This window comes from Solanum dulcamara, chromosome 6 (assembly GCF_947179165.1).
Source record: "Solanum dulcamara chromosome 6, daSolDulc1.2, whole genome shotgun sequence".
NCBI lineage: Eukaryota > Viridiplantae > Streptophyta > Magnoliopsida > Solanales > Solanaceae > Solanum > Solanum dulcamara.
In genome coordinates this window covers 3,423,565-3,439,852 of record NC_077242.1, presented here as the reverse complement: position 1 = coordinate 3,439,852, position 16,288 = coordinate 3,423,565, and the positions used below count along the sequence as shown (strand labels likewise).

Sequence of the window (16,288 nt, the reverse complement as noted above, 5' to 3'; positions counted from 1 at the left end):
CAAAGCTAGTGTAATCCTGAACGAAATCCATCCCTATGGGAAATCTGATAAAATAGTCCACCAAAAGACACTTTTGAAGTTAATGTGTGACTCCAAATATAATTGTTGTGACAAGGGCTTGTGATTTGAGTTGCTCGGTAGGTGTGTTTCAAAAAGTCTATTACTCTGCACGTTTTAATTTATTTGTCTTTCGTTCCTTTCTAGTCCGTTTTCAAAACTATGACAAAAAACTTGGAATGGATGGAGTATTAATAGCAAGCTTTAAGGTTATTTTCTTTACTTTGTTGACTTTTGAATTCAAACATCTATATCCAAAGCAAAGAAGGTATAAACGTTTATTCAATATCATCCCATACAAATCTCCCTCAATCGAAAACTTGGTACTGATCATTCATCACTTGATGCAACCAGCATCATCTATCCTTTTTTTTTTCTTTCATGATGGCCCACTTGAAATAGATGCTCCAGATAGTTCCCTTAGAAAAGCAACGACGTCGTCGGGCGTACTGAGCAGATACCGTGCATTTGTACGAGTCCTGCCAACTGCACAAGAGAAGTAATTCTCCTTCTTCAGATCCAGCACATTCCATGACACATTTTCAGGTGAGGGCCGTCGTCCATTGGATGTTTTCTTCTCTGAGTTTGAAACTGGCCTGTTCCTATTCTGAGATGACTTTGAACTAGTTCGACTAGAAGGGAGTTTTGGAACTGATCGCCTTTCCCCGGGCACCTTTGGTGCATCACTGACCTTACTTCTTGGAATACCAATGCAGTCAAAAGGAAGCTCTGGCTCAAAAAATGTATATACATCCTCATCCTATATTACAAAGGCAACAGACGTAAGTGTAGCAATACAATGGGCAGCGCTTACAACAACATCAAAATTCAAGATGCACACATGAAAACAAGAATGTAGTTGCAAATGATCAACCTACCCTACTTTGATTTCTCAATTTTTTTGAAAGATTAGTGGGACTACTTCATCAAAATCTGGAACTAGTTAAACGGACAGTGGGTATGTTGAAATTTGAATTCTAAAGCTTAAAGCTCACAGCAAAGCAATATTAACTTGAAGTGAGGACATTTTGAAGGCTTCAAAGAATTTACCTTCCCCAGAAAATGCCCTATGCATAAAACGTAATCAATTGGTGTTGCAATGGCTTTACTGTGTACTATCTCCCCCAGTATACGATCTATTGCTGCTCCCTGCATGTTTTTATATACATGAGTGTCCGAAGATTGGGAAAAATAATTGTCACATAAGAAACAATTGTCACCTTTGTAACACCAACTGCTCGAACCTCAACAGAGCGGAGTCCTTGTACAACATCAACAGATGCATTTGATATTGGACCTGTCCAGAGATGCTGAAGCATGTCTCTAGCTTGCAATCTTCCAAATTCAACATCTAAAAGGGCATGGAAGAACCCCCCAAAAGAAGAAATGTTATAAAAAAAAAAGGAAAAAAGGAAAAAAGGAAAAGAGAATTGACACAACACCCAAGGCAAGACTAAACTTTGAATAGCTACAAACAGGAAATGCATGACTGAATTATCTTGAAAGGAAATGGATGATGAAAGTAAGATCACCTGCATACTTGTAATTCCAAACAAGTGAAGTTTCACGTTGTTCAAAGTGAGATCTCGGTGTCCTTTCAGTGAAGTACTCGAAGACGTGCTGAATATTGTCAAGAGAACCAGAGAAGTTAGAGCTGAAAGATGCACTGCCAGAACCTAGCTACACATGATCATACCTTTACACTATCAACCCAGTCCATGTTTAGATGTTCTGGCATGGTCGTCATCCATACACCGTTTGTAGATCGCAAAAACATTCCATTTTCTGCTGCTAACCACATGTTGTACTCACTGAAGTTCTGCAAAAGTACAAATTTTACACGGGGAAACGTCCCTACAGATGAAGGAATTGAAATATTGCTAGTTGTAAGGCAGTACATCATCTAAGACACTTCTATCACTCCCACTGAGGACGACGACTGTTGTCTTTGGGTCGTTACAAATCGCGAGCAATGATTCTTTCAATTCAGGATGCAGTTTCAGTTCCATTTCTTTGATTTGATCTCCACCCCTTCTTCCAGGGTTATCCACCGATTCTGTCAGTGTAGAATTGAAACCCTGTTTTTGAGGACCACCATAATGAAGTCAAGAAATTGTCATTAACTTAGCTAGTTGCTGCATATACGGATCAAAGAACAGAAAATTGAATTCGAAATATATAACTATCCAACAAAATTAGGATTCCACAGAGAAAGCTCAAGTTCCCTCAGAAAGACAGGGGAGGCTGCATTCATCCTTCACCATACGTATAACTCCTTCACACAAATGTCTACCACTAACTGGACATGTTTCCTCCAAAACACCTTCCCAGAATCATCGAGGCCCCTAATCATGGTAGCGTCTTAGATCCCTCACTCAAATATGCAAACAAAAAGTAGCACCGACTTGGACTCAGGTGCATATGTCAAATTCAAACACATAGTTGGAATGCTATTCAAATTTGCATACGATTTTGCCACTAACATGATTCATCATCTAAAGCCATATAGATAGACTTTCTGCTATATATGAACTCTTCAACGCTCAAAAAATTATCATCAATGTCAGTCATTAAGGAAAGTACAGTAGTCAACTGTAGCTTCTGGATAAATAAAAAATTCAGGCAAATTTCTTTTGAAAGAGGAGCGAGTGATACCAATATTAGTAGACGATTATTGGAAAATGAATAGCGCTCAATTGCATCACTGATGTTAAGCCGGGGAGGAACTTTTCTTATCCTCTGCTGAGCTTCAATAACAGTATCATTTAGTTCACTGCAAAGAAGACGATTAGTTACTAATTAAGATACAAAGTTTATCGAAAAGAAGCCCCATTAAAAGCTTCAAGTATAATCTCAGTTAACAGGACAATTGTTAAACTGTGCCTATAGCATCTGTGCTGATGAGAGATTAGCACAGCTGATAAAAGAATCGTCCCATGAACTTGTACATGAGTAAGAAGTGACTTATCTACTATCTACCTTCTTCAAGAAGTCTTATTGCATAGCATCGTGTTTATGTCCAAAGTAAAACAGTTGGGGTCGCATTGTATGGTATTATACTATTATTACTCTTTCGCCGCCAGAAAGTGTTTTTACAGGAGGCTGAAGAATAATTCAAGAGGTTCTCTCATAAGTGGCTGTGATTAAGTGAAATTCCATGTTAGCTTTACGCTCTTAATGTCTACTTACCTCACAAAAGTTTCAGCCCATTCTTGAGCAGTATGGGTAGTCACATGCAGAAAGTTATGCCTGTGGCGTTTTTCTCTTTCTTCAGCTGACATATTTAAAGCCTGCCCAATTGACGCAGCAACTTCTGTTATATTCCATGGATTCACCAGAATTGCTCCAGCACCTAAGGACTGTGCAGCACCAGCAAACTACAAATATGGAGGCTCAATACAATAAGAGACCTAAAATCAAAACTTAATAAAGTATCATAATAATACTTTTAATGATAACATTTCATGTATCTTTTTTTTTGAAATTCAATCTTTTAACCTTTTTAAATGCAAAGCTCTAAAGTTATCCATTTAAGTATTTTAACTCATTCAACTATTTCTTTTCATGGATAAATAAAAACAGTTTATTCAAAAAATAGAGTTTAAAATGGTATATAGAACTATCATAAACAAAAAAGAAAAAAGAAAAAGAGAATGGATGTATGTGAATAAGGAAAAATCAGATCCAACAGGGTAGGTATATGTACTAATTAATGAGAGATAAAAACTTAACCTAATTTGTTAGCTTTTTGAACAACCCAAATTAAAATTTTAAAAAATAAAACCTTTTATTATGATAATTAGAATAATCATATATTACAAAAAATTAAAAATCATTTTCAAGTCATTTTACTATAAATATTTATAATTTTCTTTGTATATAGACATATGAATGCATTAGATCTTCTTCCATATTATCAAGTTTTTATTTTAAAATCTGAAGTCACAATTAATTATAATTTTTCAGCAAAACCCTTCTTATAATCCCGAGAAAAATTGCAACACACATACAAAGTTACAATTAATATTATAAAATTTTCATTATTTCCTTATATAATCAAATGACATTAGAAAAGTAAACAGTTTTTTTCAATTTTAAAGTTTTTAGTTAAATGATCGTAGAACTTAATTTGATATTTTAGAATTTTGAATTAATCTACTTAAATCTTTATACAACAACAACAACCCAGTGAAATCCCACAACGTGGGGTTTGGGGAGGGTAAAGTGTACGCAGACCTTACTCCTACCAAGGTAGGACGGCTATTTCCGAGAGACCATCGGCTCAAAAGAAGCATAAAAAGAGGTCAGATAAGGCTAAGAAGTTCAAAGCGTTATGGGAAAGCACATAACGAATAACGCAAATAACGAAAACGACACAGATAAAATAAAGTAATCAAAGTATAAAAAGTAATAGAAAGATAATAACAGAAGTCAGAGCACAAGAAATTATAGTGCGTTAATGCGTCTACTAATACGGCAGAATAACGAGACTATGTACTAGCCTTCTACCCTAATATGAGTCTTCCACACCCTCCTATCTAAGGTCATGTCCTCGGTAAGCTGTAATTGCGTCATGTCCTGTCTAATCACCTCTCCCCAATATTTCTTCGGCCTACCCCTACCTCTTCTGAAATCATTCATGGCCAACCTCTCACACCTCCGCACTGGGGCATCTGTGTCTCTCCTCTACACATGCTCAAACCATCTCAGTCGCATTTCCCGCATCTTATCTTCCACCGAGGCCACTCCTACCTTGTCCCGAATAGCCTCATTTCTAATCCTGTAATCCTGTCGCTCCTGGTATGCCCACACATCCATCTCAACATTCTCAACTGACCAACACTCCGCCCCATATAACATAGTCAGTCTAACCACCACTTTGTAGAACTTGCTCTTAAGTTGTGGTGGCACCTTCTTGTCACATAGCACACCGGAAGCGAGCCTCCATTTCATCCACCTTGCCCCAATACGATGTGTGACACCATCGTCAATCTCCCCACTGCCTTGCATGATAGACCCAAGGTACTTGAAACTACTTTTCTTTTGGATGGCCTGGTCACCAAGCCTAACTTCCATGCCAACCTCCTGAGGTGTCTCACTGAACTTGCACTCTAAATACTCTGTCTTGGTCCTACTCAGCTTAAACCCTTTAGACTCCAAGGTATGTCTCCAATCCTCCAGCTTAGCGTTAACTCCTCTACGAATCTCATCGATCAGGACTATATCGTCCGCAAAAAGCATATACCATGAATCTACTTAAATCTTTATATTTACCAAAAAGTTTTTTGACAATAAGAATGAAGGTATATATGGCAAGAAATGGCTAACATTTTCCTAACTTAAAAGATGTATGAGTATGTGCAAATGATTAGTTATATAATAATAACAATGTTTTTGGGTTAAAACAGATGCTTGAATGAACTTATCCTTTGAAGAAAGTTGTAGGTAATGATGTTTTGGTTACTTAGAAATTTGAATCACCTAATTTGGACCAACCTATAAGCACAACCAATAACAACAAATGCACGAGATGGAAGATTGGAAAATTTATATTTTAAAATTATGGACATAAAGAGAGCCGAGACAATTTCAAGGTTTTGGACAACATAACACTACAATTTCTTAAAAGTTGCTACAAAATTGATATGAATAACTCTAGTTTTTTCTATTTTACGATTATGCCAAGAAAATCTTTTCAACTTATCTCTTCACAATACTGGAAAACATAGAACACTTCTTAAAACAAAAAAACTAGTAATTATGGTATCATAAATAGAATTGCAATGAGTTATATGATTATTACTTCACTGAGAATAAGGACTCCTTTTTTCAACTCTTGACAAGCCACAAATTCATAGCTGACGAGGTTCATGCCATCCCTTAAGGAGGTAACCAACGCTACATCTGATAATAAGACATTACCAAAATGTCAAATACAACAGTAACTGTCATGCAACTACCATAAGGATTTAACTAATAATAAAAAGCAATTGAATTACCAATAAATAACATATAATATGTATTGCGATAATTATTTTATAGCATATGATTAATATATTTGAAATTATTTTACCATCATGTTAATCTTGAACCAACAAGAATATAACAAATAGGATAGAGAAAGTAATATTAGTAAAACCTTTGTTTCCTTAAAAAATCAATGAGGCAATAAGGAAAATCTGGACTTTGGCATGCATGTGTTTTCAAAATGTGACAAAATCATACTTATCCGGTTATCTCTCATTCTTATTCAAAGCTGGAGCACAACTTAAACATTCTCTAGCGAATAAAATTTTTGAACCAATTCCAGATCTGCAAGCTTGATATCCTTTTTATAGAAATCCGAATGATGCAGACTTATTAGAGAACATATAGAGGCCTCTATCAATCTATTTTATTGTCAAACTAATTTATAATGTCCAGAAGAGTAGTGAAACTACAAGAATTTTAAGCTTGTGAGAGTAATTATCTTAAATTCTGGAAAGTGAGTATACAAGAGAAAGAAATTAGCAAACTTGAAGGGAAAACAACTTTAAGAAAAACTATGTAGAGATATACCCTTCCTCTAATATGTATTAACAGAGAACTATGTTAACTAGGACGACATTCATTTATAAGCATCCACTGCTAACCTCATCTCATAGTTTATGCCAATTCCAGTATGACTCATACAAGGTGAGAGCACACGCATGTGCTAGTGCCTTCAAATGAATTGAAGAAAATAGGAAGACTAAACATAGATGAGCAGAAACAATACTATTACTATGCATGAGTACATGTCAAAATAGCATAGAGTACTGCAACTAAAGAGGGTTGGGGGTGGGGTGGGGTTGCAAATGGCGAGTGGAAGCTGCTAATAGAACCATACAAAAATTGCAGAACTAAATGCAAGATGAAAGGAATTACCAGTTACAGCATATAGTGCACATAATGCATGAAAGTCAAGAGAACGGTCCTGCATTTAGAAACCAACATTATACATATTTCAGTCAAGAGACTGGTCCGGTATTCAGGCACAATGAATATGACAAAAGAACATACCAGATGATGAATAGGCACTGCAGTCAAAGTTCCAAATCGGCCATTGATGCGTCCAACAATCTCATGAACTTGACTGGTAAGTTTTTGGTCTGCAAAAATATAACGTGAAAGCAAGTAAAATATCATACAAGCATGGACATATATTATGACAAACATCTGCATTTTTGACCAAGTAAATCTCATTGAAACTTGACAGTCTTTAAGGTCAAACTTGGTTCACGAGTTCCAAGATATTTAAGTTTTTTAAGATTTAGAAATTTCCCTTTTGAATTGTAATTGAGCTAATTCAAGGCAAATAAGCTGGTCATCAAGGATCATCAGATAAAATGTCATTTTCATGGAAGCATTTCTGGAATCAGCAGACAGTATCTAATCCACTGGACATTAGATGCATCAAGATGTAGTAAGCTTTAGTTTGAAGATATTGGTTCCTATGCATAGATAGCCAACAGGAAGGGGGCATTATATTCTGCACTAAATAGATTCATGATGAATTGCTAGTGGATGTCCTTTTCCTGGGCCCTCAAGTCTGGATCGTTAAGATCATCAAACAAGATTTTCAAATTTTTAGTTTGGTAAGGAATGCATGATGCTTCCCCTAGAAAAGAAAATTTTTAGTCTTTGACCAATAGACTTATGAATCAAAAACTTCTCCTCCTAGGAACCTCTCCATTCAGCCGTCAAAATAGCTGATGACCGTACTGAATCAGTATAATGGAAAGCAAACTTACCTTAAAGGAAGTAATGATAATAGGAGAAAAGGAAAAAAATAAATTAATTTAAAGGCATAAAGAAGAACTCAGAGTGGATTTGCTCGAGGAATTACATTCAGGAACATCTGTTCTTGTTGGCACAGCAATTTGAAGTAAAACCACTTTATCACGCCAGTACGGATTTTCTTCAAGGAACTTCTCAAATGCCAGGATCTTTTGGGGAATTCCTTTAATCATATCAAGGCGATCAACTCCTAGCATCACCTGTAATCAAATTTCTTTAGCAAAAACTAAGATCAAGTATAAAAGTTTCTAGGACATGCAATTAAATATCTCTAATGAATGGCCAATGCATAACATTCTGCAGTAGATATAAGTGTCATCCTCCTATCTTACTACAAGCAAAACAGAAGAAAGTGATATGAGTTTGATATTCATAAAAATGATAAAACAACATAAGAAATGGTTAGCAAGAACACTAGGCTGACACCTTTGCAACCAAGGGTGAGGAAATTCCAGTTAGCCTATGGAAAATTGAAGTGTTCATGAATTAGAAAGAAATAAACTTTTGCCTTCTAATGAAAAAAGGGATTGTGGACTTCGTATAAACAGAAAAGTGGGGGGAAATCTCTAACCCTAGTAAAGCCACATGGAAATTCCAAGAAGTAACATCTGCATGAAGACCAAAACAACAGAACACAACTACTCCTGGCAAACGCAAACAAATCTCTCTCTTTCTTCCTTTTTCCGTTTCTCTCTCTTTTATTTATGTCCAATTTCAACATTTAGATATCTACTCTTCGAAAATAGAAGAAGTTTTAGTAAGAAACATCCGACTCTCTAAATGGTAACTATACCAACTAAAATAACACAAACATGTATTTATTATTATGCCTTTAAGATACCCCTTCTGGTGTGTAGTGAACTGGAAAAATTTTGCTTGATTAAAGCACATGAAAATATAGTGATGACAGGTCGCCATAGGATTTGAAAATATCGTACTATTTTATGTAGCCCACATTTGATCAGAACTACGCTGTTTGAAAAGGGAGTCATTACTATTATCAATCTTTGGTTGAACGACATAAGGTATAATTTTCAGAAGATGGTAAAATTGCCCAAGATGGATCCAGGTCATGACCAAATCTGGCCTAAGGAATTATCGGAAGAAAAAATACGACGTTGACCGAATTCAAGGACAAGATTTCACAATTAAAAGTAGACAGTGAATTTGGTGAAGAAAGTCTCAAGGTTTCTCCCCAATGTGATGCATCATGCATGTAGCTTGTAAAAACAAACAAATACAAATCAGACAAAACAACAAGATATTTCTTACTTCATGAAAATGATATAATGCCATAAAAGAAAAACTAGGTCAGATGAGAGGATCCAGAGCAGGAGGGATATACCTTTCTCCCAGCAAATCTCTCTTTCAGTTCTTTAATGTGTTCCTGAACTAGATGAGCTTCAAGTGCTCGAATAAATCGCTCTGAATCGATACCAATGGGAAACTGTATGAATAGGAATAATTTAAAATGTCTCAGTAAGAAATCAAAGTAGATATTTCTAAAATGGCTCAGAAAGAAATCAAGCAGATATTTCACAAGGCTAAGTACATGAAATCGCCCAGATGAGGATTAGGGAAGTTCTTAAAGAAGAACCGTGGAGTGAAAGTGCAGAAACTTAAACTTCAACATACCGCAGCAACGCGGGTCAGTCTACCTTGATCTTCTACTCCTTCAGGAGTTCCTTCAAGTCCCAGGATACGAGTACATGCACTAACAAAATGCCTTGCATAGTCATAGGTATGAAAACTGCAAAGTAAATTTAGAATATAGATCAATTAGAAGATCAATAAAAATCCTTAAAAATAATTAGCATTCCTAGCTTGAGTAACAAAAAATGATTTAAAATCATCAAACTATGCAAGTATAGGTCAAAGTCCAAAGGAATTTCATTACATACAGACTGGCATATTCCTTTACTTCTAAATTGACAAGATGTGCTTCAAATAAACCGGTTTGGTCCCAAACCCTATCAAGTTTTCAGTATTAAGTAATAGGATCCTATTTTAGAAAAAGGAAAGAAGCACATTGACTTAAACTTTTATCTGAAGCCTTACAATCAACGAAGTGAAAGAATGTTCCATCTTATACATGGAGAACCTCTCACCAAAAATGAAGAAGGCTCTGATAGGAGACATTGGATGCACAAAAGTTCTTGAGACTGCACTCCAAACCAAAAGTGGAAACTTGTATTTGAATGCATATAGGTACACGTTTTACATGTAGTTAGAAAAGTTACTGGAAGTTGAAAGCATCTCAATTTCAATATAACTAAATCCAAATATCCTAGAAAATCATAATTCAACAAAAGGATCACTAACTTCAGCATGAATTTTCCAAGCATCTAAAATTGATCTAGAAGCAAAAAGTAATAACGCATATTCAAGGAACACCAATTATTCTCAACACTAATGATTGGAGAACTGATGGACAATTAAAATAGTAGAATCACACTCTTTGCTATTTAGATTTGATGTAGATCTCTTTAATATGCAGACTTGTTTAGTTTTACCTTATTGATTTGAGTGTCTTGCATAATCACACTAAGGGTTGCCAAAGCATACCTTTCAAGAAATGCCTCACCAAGTAAAGTTAATGAGAGGCAAAAACGGTACCCCTAGTATGTTATTTCTAGTAAAGAAACGATGAGAACCCACAAACTTAGAATTCAAGATCCTTGCATTTCACTACGTCAACTTTCACTCTCAGCAAAGACAGACAGGGATCTCATACTCTAGGTCCCACCAACTATTTCCAGACAGTAGCTCCAAAATTATGAAGGTTAAACTAAAATGAAAAGTTAGCTGTTAGATGCTATGCAGGAGAATAGGTTGTTCAAACGGGTTTACCCAACCAAATCAGCTGCAAGAACTGCTCGGAGCAGCTCTGATCTAGACGGCAATGTCCTGTGTATTTCTGAGGATGGAAAGGGTGTGTGTAGAAACCAACCGACTTTCATTTGGCTGTTGTAATCCTTGAGACATTTTGGTAGGAACATGAGATGGTAGTCATGACACCATACCACATCGCCTTCTTCATAATGTTCATTCACAACATCAGCAAACATTTGATTCGCTTTCTTATAGGCAGCAAACTGAGACTGGAAACTTCTGGTAGTCGCAAGGCGGTCTTCTTGCGGAAGTCCAAGATAATGGAAAAGAGGCCACAATATGTTGTTGCAATAACCGTTGTAATACTGATGAACAATTTCTTCATCCAGGAACACAGGGATACACCTCTACAGGGAACAGAATCAAAAGGGTAAACAAATGCAAAACATAGGCTAAGCAATCTTCTTGGAGGACAAAAAAGTAAAGCAATCTCCAAATTGCTAAATTAGAAAAAAGCAAGAGAAGTGTGGTAAACTGCAATATGGTGGCAAAAACATGAAGAACTGATGTATTAGACCTTTTCTGCCAGTGCCTTAGTAAGTGCCCTCTGCCCAGCCTCATCTGGCACATTCACACCTGCCCAACCAATCCATCTAGCCTCAAACTCCTTCACACCTTCAATAAATTATTTACGGAACTATTAGACCCTCTTTTTAACAATATGAATATGGAACTCCCAAAATAGATAATTAGTGTTCAATTAAACAATAAGAGTCAAAATGGAAAAACAGAAATGTCTGAAACAAAGCTAGCTTACCAAGAAGAGCACTAACGAGACCTCCACCACTTATCTCCAGAGACCAGGATTCCTCCCCTCTCCTTACTGCAGAGACAGGTAACCTATTTGCCACAACCAAGAGTCGTTGTCTGGTGGGCTTTCCATCAGGCCGCTCCCATCCTTCATTATATGCTTGTGCAGCTCCTTCCAGGTACTGATCGACATATGAAACTCCTCCATTATCAGCTTCTCCTTGGCGAAAATCATGGTCAGAGAGCTCGTTGCCCCTGCTGTTATCAGTAGATTCGTTTGGACAATGAGAAACTTTGCTACTTTTCCTTAGCTCTCTTTCTCTCAATAGCCTCTCCAATCGAGTGCTACCAACCGCTTGGTTTCCGTTATACTTATTCCCGGGCATCTGTCTAGAACAAGACCTCCTATGATGAATTTAATAGATTTATGGTGTCCCTGGAAATAACCATCTTTCATCTTGATTGAACAAATTGAGAGGTGATAAAAGATGAAACTCCCGAGTGAATGATATAAGAATTTATACAATTCCACAATAGCCTCAAGTATGAACAGTGGAAATGCAATTGCTCAGCCAATTTTAACATATGTGAATAGGACATCAGCATGAATAAACCACTACAACAACTGCGCCACTTCACTAACCATGTTTCTCCATTTAGACCCGTATAAATACAATATTCAAAAATGTTGAAAATCACAACTAGAGAAAAAGGAATTATATTAAGAAAGAGATAATGTGTGGGAAATGGGATCCACAGAATTCTCTAGGGAAATGGGTCTACCACCTAAGAGTCTTGACTTTTTGCATCCGAGATTTTTAATTAACCACGTTATACAAATTCATTTGGTATCCCAACTTCAGTTCAAGGAAACAAGCAAAATCCAAAGCGGACACCGGCACAAACACATTGCATGCAGAAAATCAAAAACCCGAATTCGTTCCAATAAAAAAACAAACGCGCCTGAAGTAAAATTGAGATTTCTAATCTTTCGGCTAGCTATATAAAAGCCACAAGGCACAAAGATGGTAACAGGTAAACAATCCTATCTAATTAACCCATTTCAGAAACCACAGTAAATCAAATCCATACTGGGTCAAATTACCTGTAAAATCGATGCCAAAACAAGGAGGAGAGTTCTGGCCTAATCTGATGTCAACCTCAATACCAGAAAAGGTCGATCAGAATAATTATGAGTGAAGATTAAGAGTTAACATTTGATGGATGAATTTCTGAGAGCAAATTGGTAATCTTGAGGAGGCGAAAGAAGGAGAATATATAAAGATTCCAGCGGCAGAGAATTATCATAGCGAGAGTTGAGTGGAAGAGCAGACGAATCCTCGTGTAAGTTTTAAAAGGTACACAAAGCCTTACAGCCATGCAGCATACACACAGATTTTTATTTTTGAGATTCGTATTTTAAAAGCCTGGCAGCGCTTACGGAAGAGTGCATATTCTAGGGATTAGTCAGGAATTAATACGAGATTAGTGCATCTGACACACCTCTAATTGTAACTCATGGTGATTATCAAAGTATTATTCATTTGATTAATGCTATATATTTGTTATTTTATTATTTTGGTAACACTGACAATAAACAAGGTAGATAAGTAAAAAAAAAAAAATTAACCCTTCTTCGGGAACTTTCATTTTTTTTCTTGATAATTCGTATCCACAACAAATTTAGCTTATGTTTGGAGGTGTGCCATATAAAGTCATGATTTTAAATCAGCATTTGAATATATAATTTGGGATTCAAATTTCAAATTCTCCTAAAAATATGATTTTGGAATTTCAAATTATTTTTTTTAAAAAAATATATAATTGACCCATAAGTTTATATGTTGTAAAAAAATTCACCATTTTAAATTTTACATAAAAGAACTCCGGGCATGAAGAAATATCTGTACTATGTGAAATAATTAGATTAAAAAATAATTAGTTATTACTATTATTAACTAGTAGATTTTTATAAAATTATTTATAAAAGGAACATGAAGATAAGTGATTTATAAATGTGGCGCCTTAGAATATTTTGATATCTTGTTTATGAAATATGATTTGTTCATTTGGTAAGATTATAAAAAAATTAAAAAATTTCTAATAGATTTCACAACTTGTGAATTTTTCATATTTACGAAAAAATATAATTTATGAAATTAAAATTACATATCTAAATAAAATTATAATTTCATATTTTATATAATAGTGAAAATATTGTTTTTAAAGGAAAATTGGTTGATCTAAGTATACACAATTTATCAACCAATTTTCCGAATCCTCTTTTGCATTACCCTTTCGAGTTACTGCCTTGTGTTAATATATTAATTCCTTTGTTTTAAATATCTGAAAAAGAATCTATAATATGATTTTCCTTCTATAAGGCATTAGGGACCCATGTTAATGTAGCGTTGTCTCACCAACCAATATAATTGTGGGTCCAGCAAAGTCTGAGGCTTTTAAAAATTCTCAACATAATCATAATTGTTAGTAAAAGTTTTAACAAATAATTTCAATGACATGAGACAAGAGTCAATAAGTAACACTAATAATCAAAATTTGGTAGGAGTGATATATATAGAAAATAAATTAATTAATCTGTTACAACAAATTAAAATACATGATAGTATGAAATATTTAAAATTATAAAATTTAAATATATTTTAATATATTTAAAAATTTTAAAATTATAAAATTCAAAAATCGTAAATTAAATTAAAATACTACAAACAAATTAAAACTAAGAGGTAATGTTTTGCTTCATTAGCGTTAACATCAATCTTTCTAACTAACCGAATCTTTTCCGCAACACCCACATGAGAGCAAAAACAAAAAATCCACAAGCTTTTCTGATTTCTCTCTTTTGCAACAGTATAGTGGAAAATAAAGTGGAGGGTGGAATAGTGGATTGAACACAAGAGAAAGAGATGTGACATTTACAGACTAATTCCAGGGACGATACTATAATATTAGGTATGGATTTAGATGAATACAATAATTTTGGTTTAGACTTTATATTTGTATTAAAATATATATAAACATTTCATCATAATATAGGGTGTGTTGGAATGGAGACAAATATTTTTATGTTTTATATGCTTTGAAAAATCTATTTTTTTAGAAAAATAAGTTCCTTAAAAAATTGAGAGATGTGACTTCATTAATGAAAATTGAAAAAACAAGCTTAATAAGTAATATTTCAAATTTATTGTCCCATCCCCTACCCCCACCACCCTTGATCCCTCACCTCATCCCATCTCATCCTCATAATGTTTTGCTGGATTATATATAAATATTTTTTTATTTACTTATCAAATATTAAAAAATAAGCAAGAAATCTACTAATTTTTCAAAAAAGAATATTTTTCAATGAAAATATTTTTTTTTTGTACCAAACACACCCATAAGTTATAAGTTTTATACTCCCTCCGTCTAAATTTATGTGTCAATACTTTTCGAATTTCAAAATTCAAATAAATCTATCTTTGGCTATAATATTTTGTTTATATATTTTTTAAATTCTACAATCCACATAATCAAGTAAGACTAAAAATATCTAGTTTATTTTATTAAATGTTTTTAGTTAAACAATTTCATGCTTTTGAAATTTGGCAAGTTGAGTGGGCAAGCACAACACTGTACAGCTCCTGCATTCAAGATGGAGTGGCGGACTACCAGAGCACCTTTTTTACGTCACCTTGCAGATACACTTCTATTTTCTGTCCTCAAAATTCAAAATTTATCAAATACTCCTAAATCTGACGAAACAATTTTTTTCTATTTCATGTCCAAGGATATCTATATACACTTCTATATATAGTATATATATACACACTTCATCAGAAAATTGCGCAGACAGAAAGAAAAAAAAAACAGAACGAGTATATATAGCAAAAGGATTCATATCCTCTTTCCCTATGCTTACAAAATAAAGCTTATATCCAACCAGAATTTCAGCAATTTTGTTACAAATTTCATGCAACATCATATACATATACACATATATAGATACACACTAGACAGATTCTAAAAGTAGATGACCGCGCAGAAAAAATTACCTGAAATTAAAGCACAGAGCGACGACGAGACGATGATTGTTTAGAATTCTCAAACACCGCACAGAAAGTGCTTCTGCACCGATTCAGCGATCGCAAATTCAAATCCAGATTATTCAATCATGAAAAAATCGTGCAACAACACACACAGACACACATAAATTGAAGCAGAGCGATGAATGATTAGATTCTGAAATTTGAAATGTGGCTTAAATTGAAAGAGAGAATGAATGATCATTACTTGTAGAGCATATATGTAGAGTATATAGACTGACCGATGTTATAGAGGGAGAGAAAGAGGAAGGCAGCTTTCAGGCTAAGAAAGAAAAGGCTCGCGAATAAAGAAGAGGCTAAAAGCTAGCTAAAGGCAGCTTTTTATGTTTTTTTTTTTTGCTTAAGTGAAATATGTACGTGCGCGCGCATATGAGAGGAGTATATTATACTACTAGCCTACTACTAAGATTCTCAGAATCGCGAAAAAGCATTTTTGCTGGGTGAGATGAGGATGTCTCCTCTCCCCTTTATAAATGCTTGTGGAGACTCTCACGACACACGTCGCGTCACTTCTTCTTTTAATAAATGGATGAATTTTTTAATATGACTTGAACAAATCTCTAAAGCTAGTTTTTATGGTTGAATTACATCTAAAATCTATTATTTTACACAGTGTTAAGACAAAACTTATCCTAATTTAAATTTTTCTATATTATATTGGG

At 34.7% G+C, this 16,288-nt stretch overlaps 1 protein-coding gene across 5 annotated transcripts; it reads right to left on the bottom strand.

Moving 5' to 3' along the window:
- Positions 1-248: 248 nt before the first annotated feature.
- Positions 249-16,052, bottom strand: LOC129893334 (alpha,alpha-trehalose-phosphate synthase [UDP-forming] 1). Of its 5 annotated transcripts, none has more exons than XM_055968840.1 (19): positions 15,814-16,052; positions 15,576-15,648; positions 11,525-11,953; positions 11,285-11,382; positions 10,726-11,114; positions 9,511-9,625; positions 9,221-9,322; positions 7,925-8,075; positions 7,099-7,187; positions 6,964-7,012; positions 5,861-5,961; positions 3,247-3,434; positions 2,713-2,830; positions 1,956-2,135; positions 1,754-1,876; positions 1,590-1,677; positions 1,278-1,408; positions 1,108-1,206; positions 249-817 (listed from the first exon to the last, which is right to left on the bottom strand). In XM_055968840.1, exons 3-19 carry the CDS (start codon positions 11,901-11,903, stop codon positions 437-439), a joined length of 2,781 nt encoding a protein of 926 aa, XP_055824815.1. In that variant the 5' UTR covers positions 11,904-11,953; positions 15,576-15,648; positions 15,814-16,052; the 3' UTR covers positions 249-436. The 5 variants fall into 5 exon arrangements, with proteins under 5 accessions (XP_055824815.1, XP_055824816.1, XP_055824818.1 ...); XM_055968841.1 differs by having other exon boundaries at positions 15,848-16,052; XM_055968843.1 differs by having other exon boundaries at positions 11,525-11,922; positions 15,576-16,052.
- Positions 16,053-16,288: the final 236 nt, after the last annotated feature.

Coding starts and splice junctions, on each gene's coding strand:
- LOC129893334 (XM_055968843.1), bottom strand. CDS start 11,903: ATGCCCGGGAATAAGTATAACGGAAACCAAGCGGTTGGTAGCACTCGA. Junction 8,076..9,220: donor AGAGATTTGCTGGGAGAAAG/GTATATCCCTCC, acceptor ATTTGATTACAG/GTGATGCTAGGAGTTGATCG. Junction 2,831..3,246: donor TGGGCTGAAACTTTTGTGAG/GTAAGTAGACAT, acceptor TCTTCTTTGCAG/TGAACTAAATGATACTGTTA.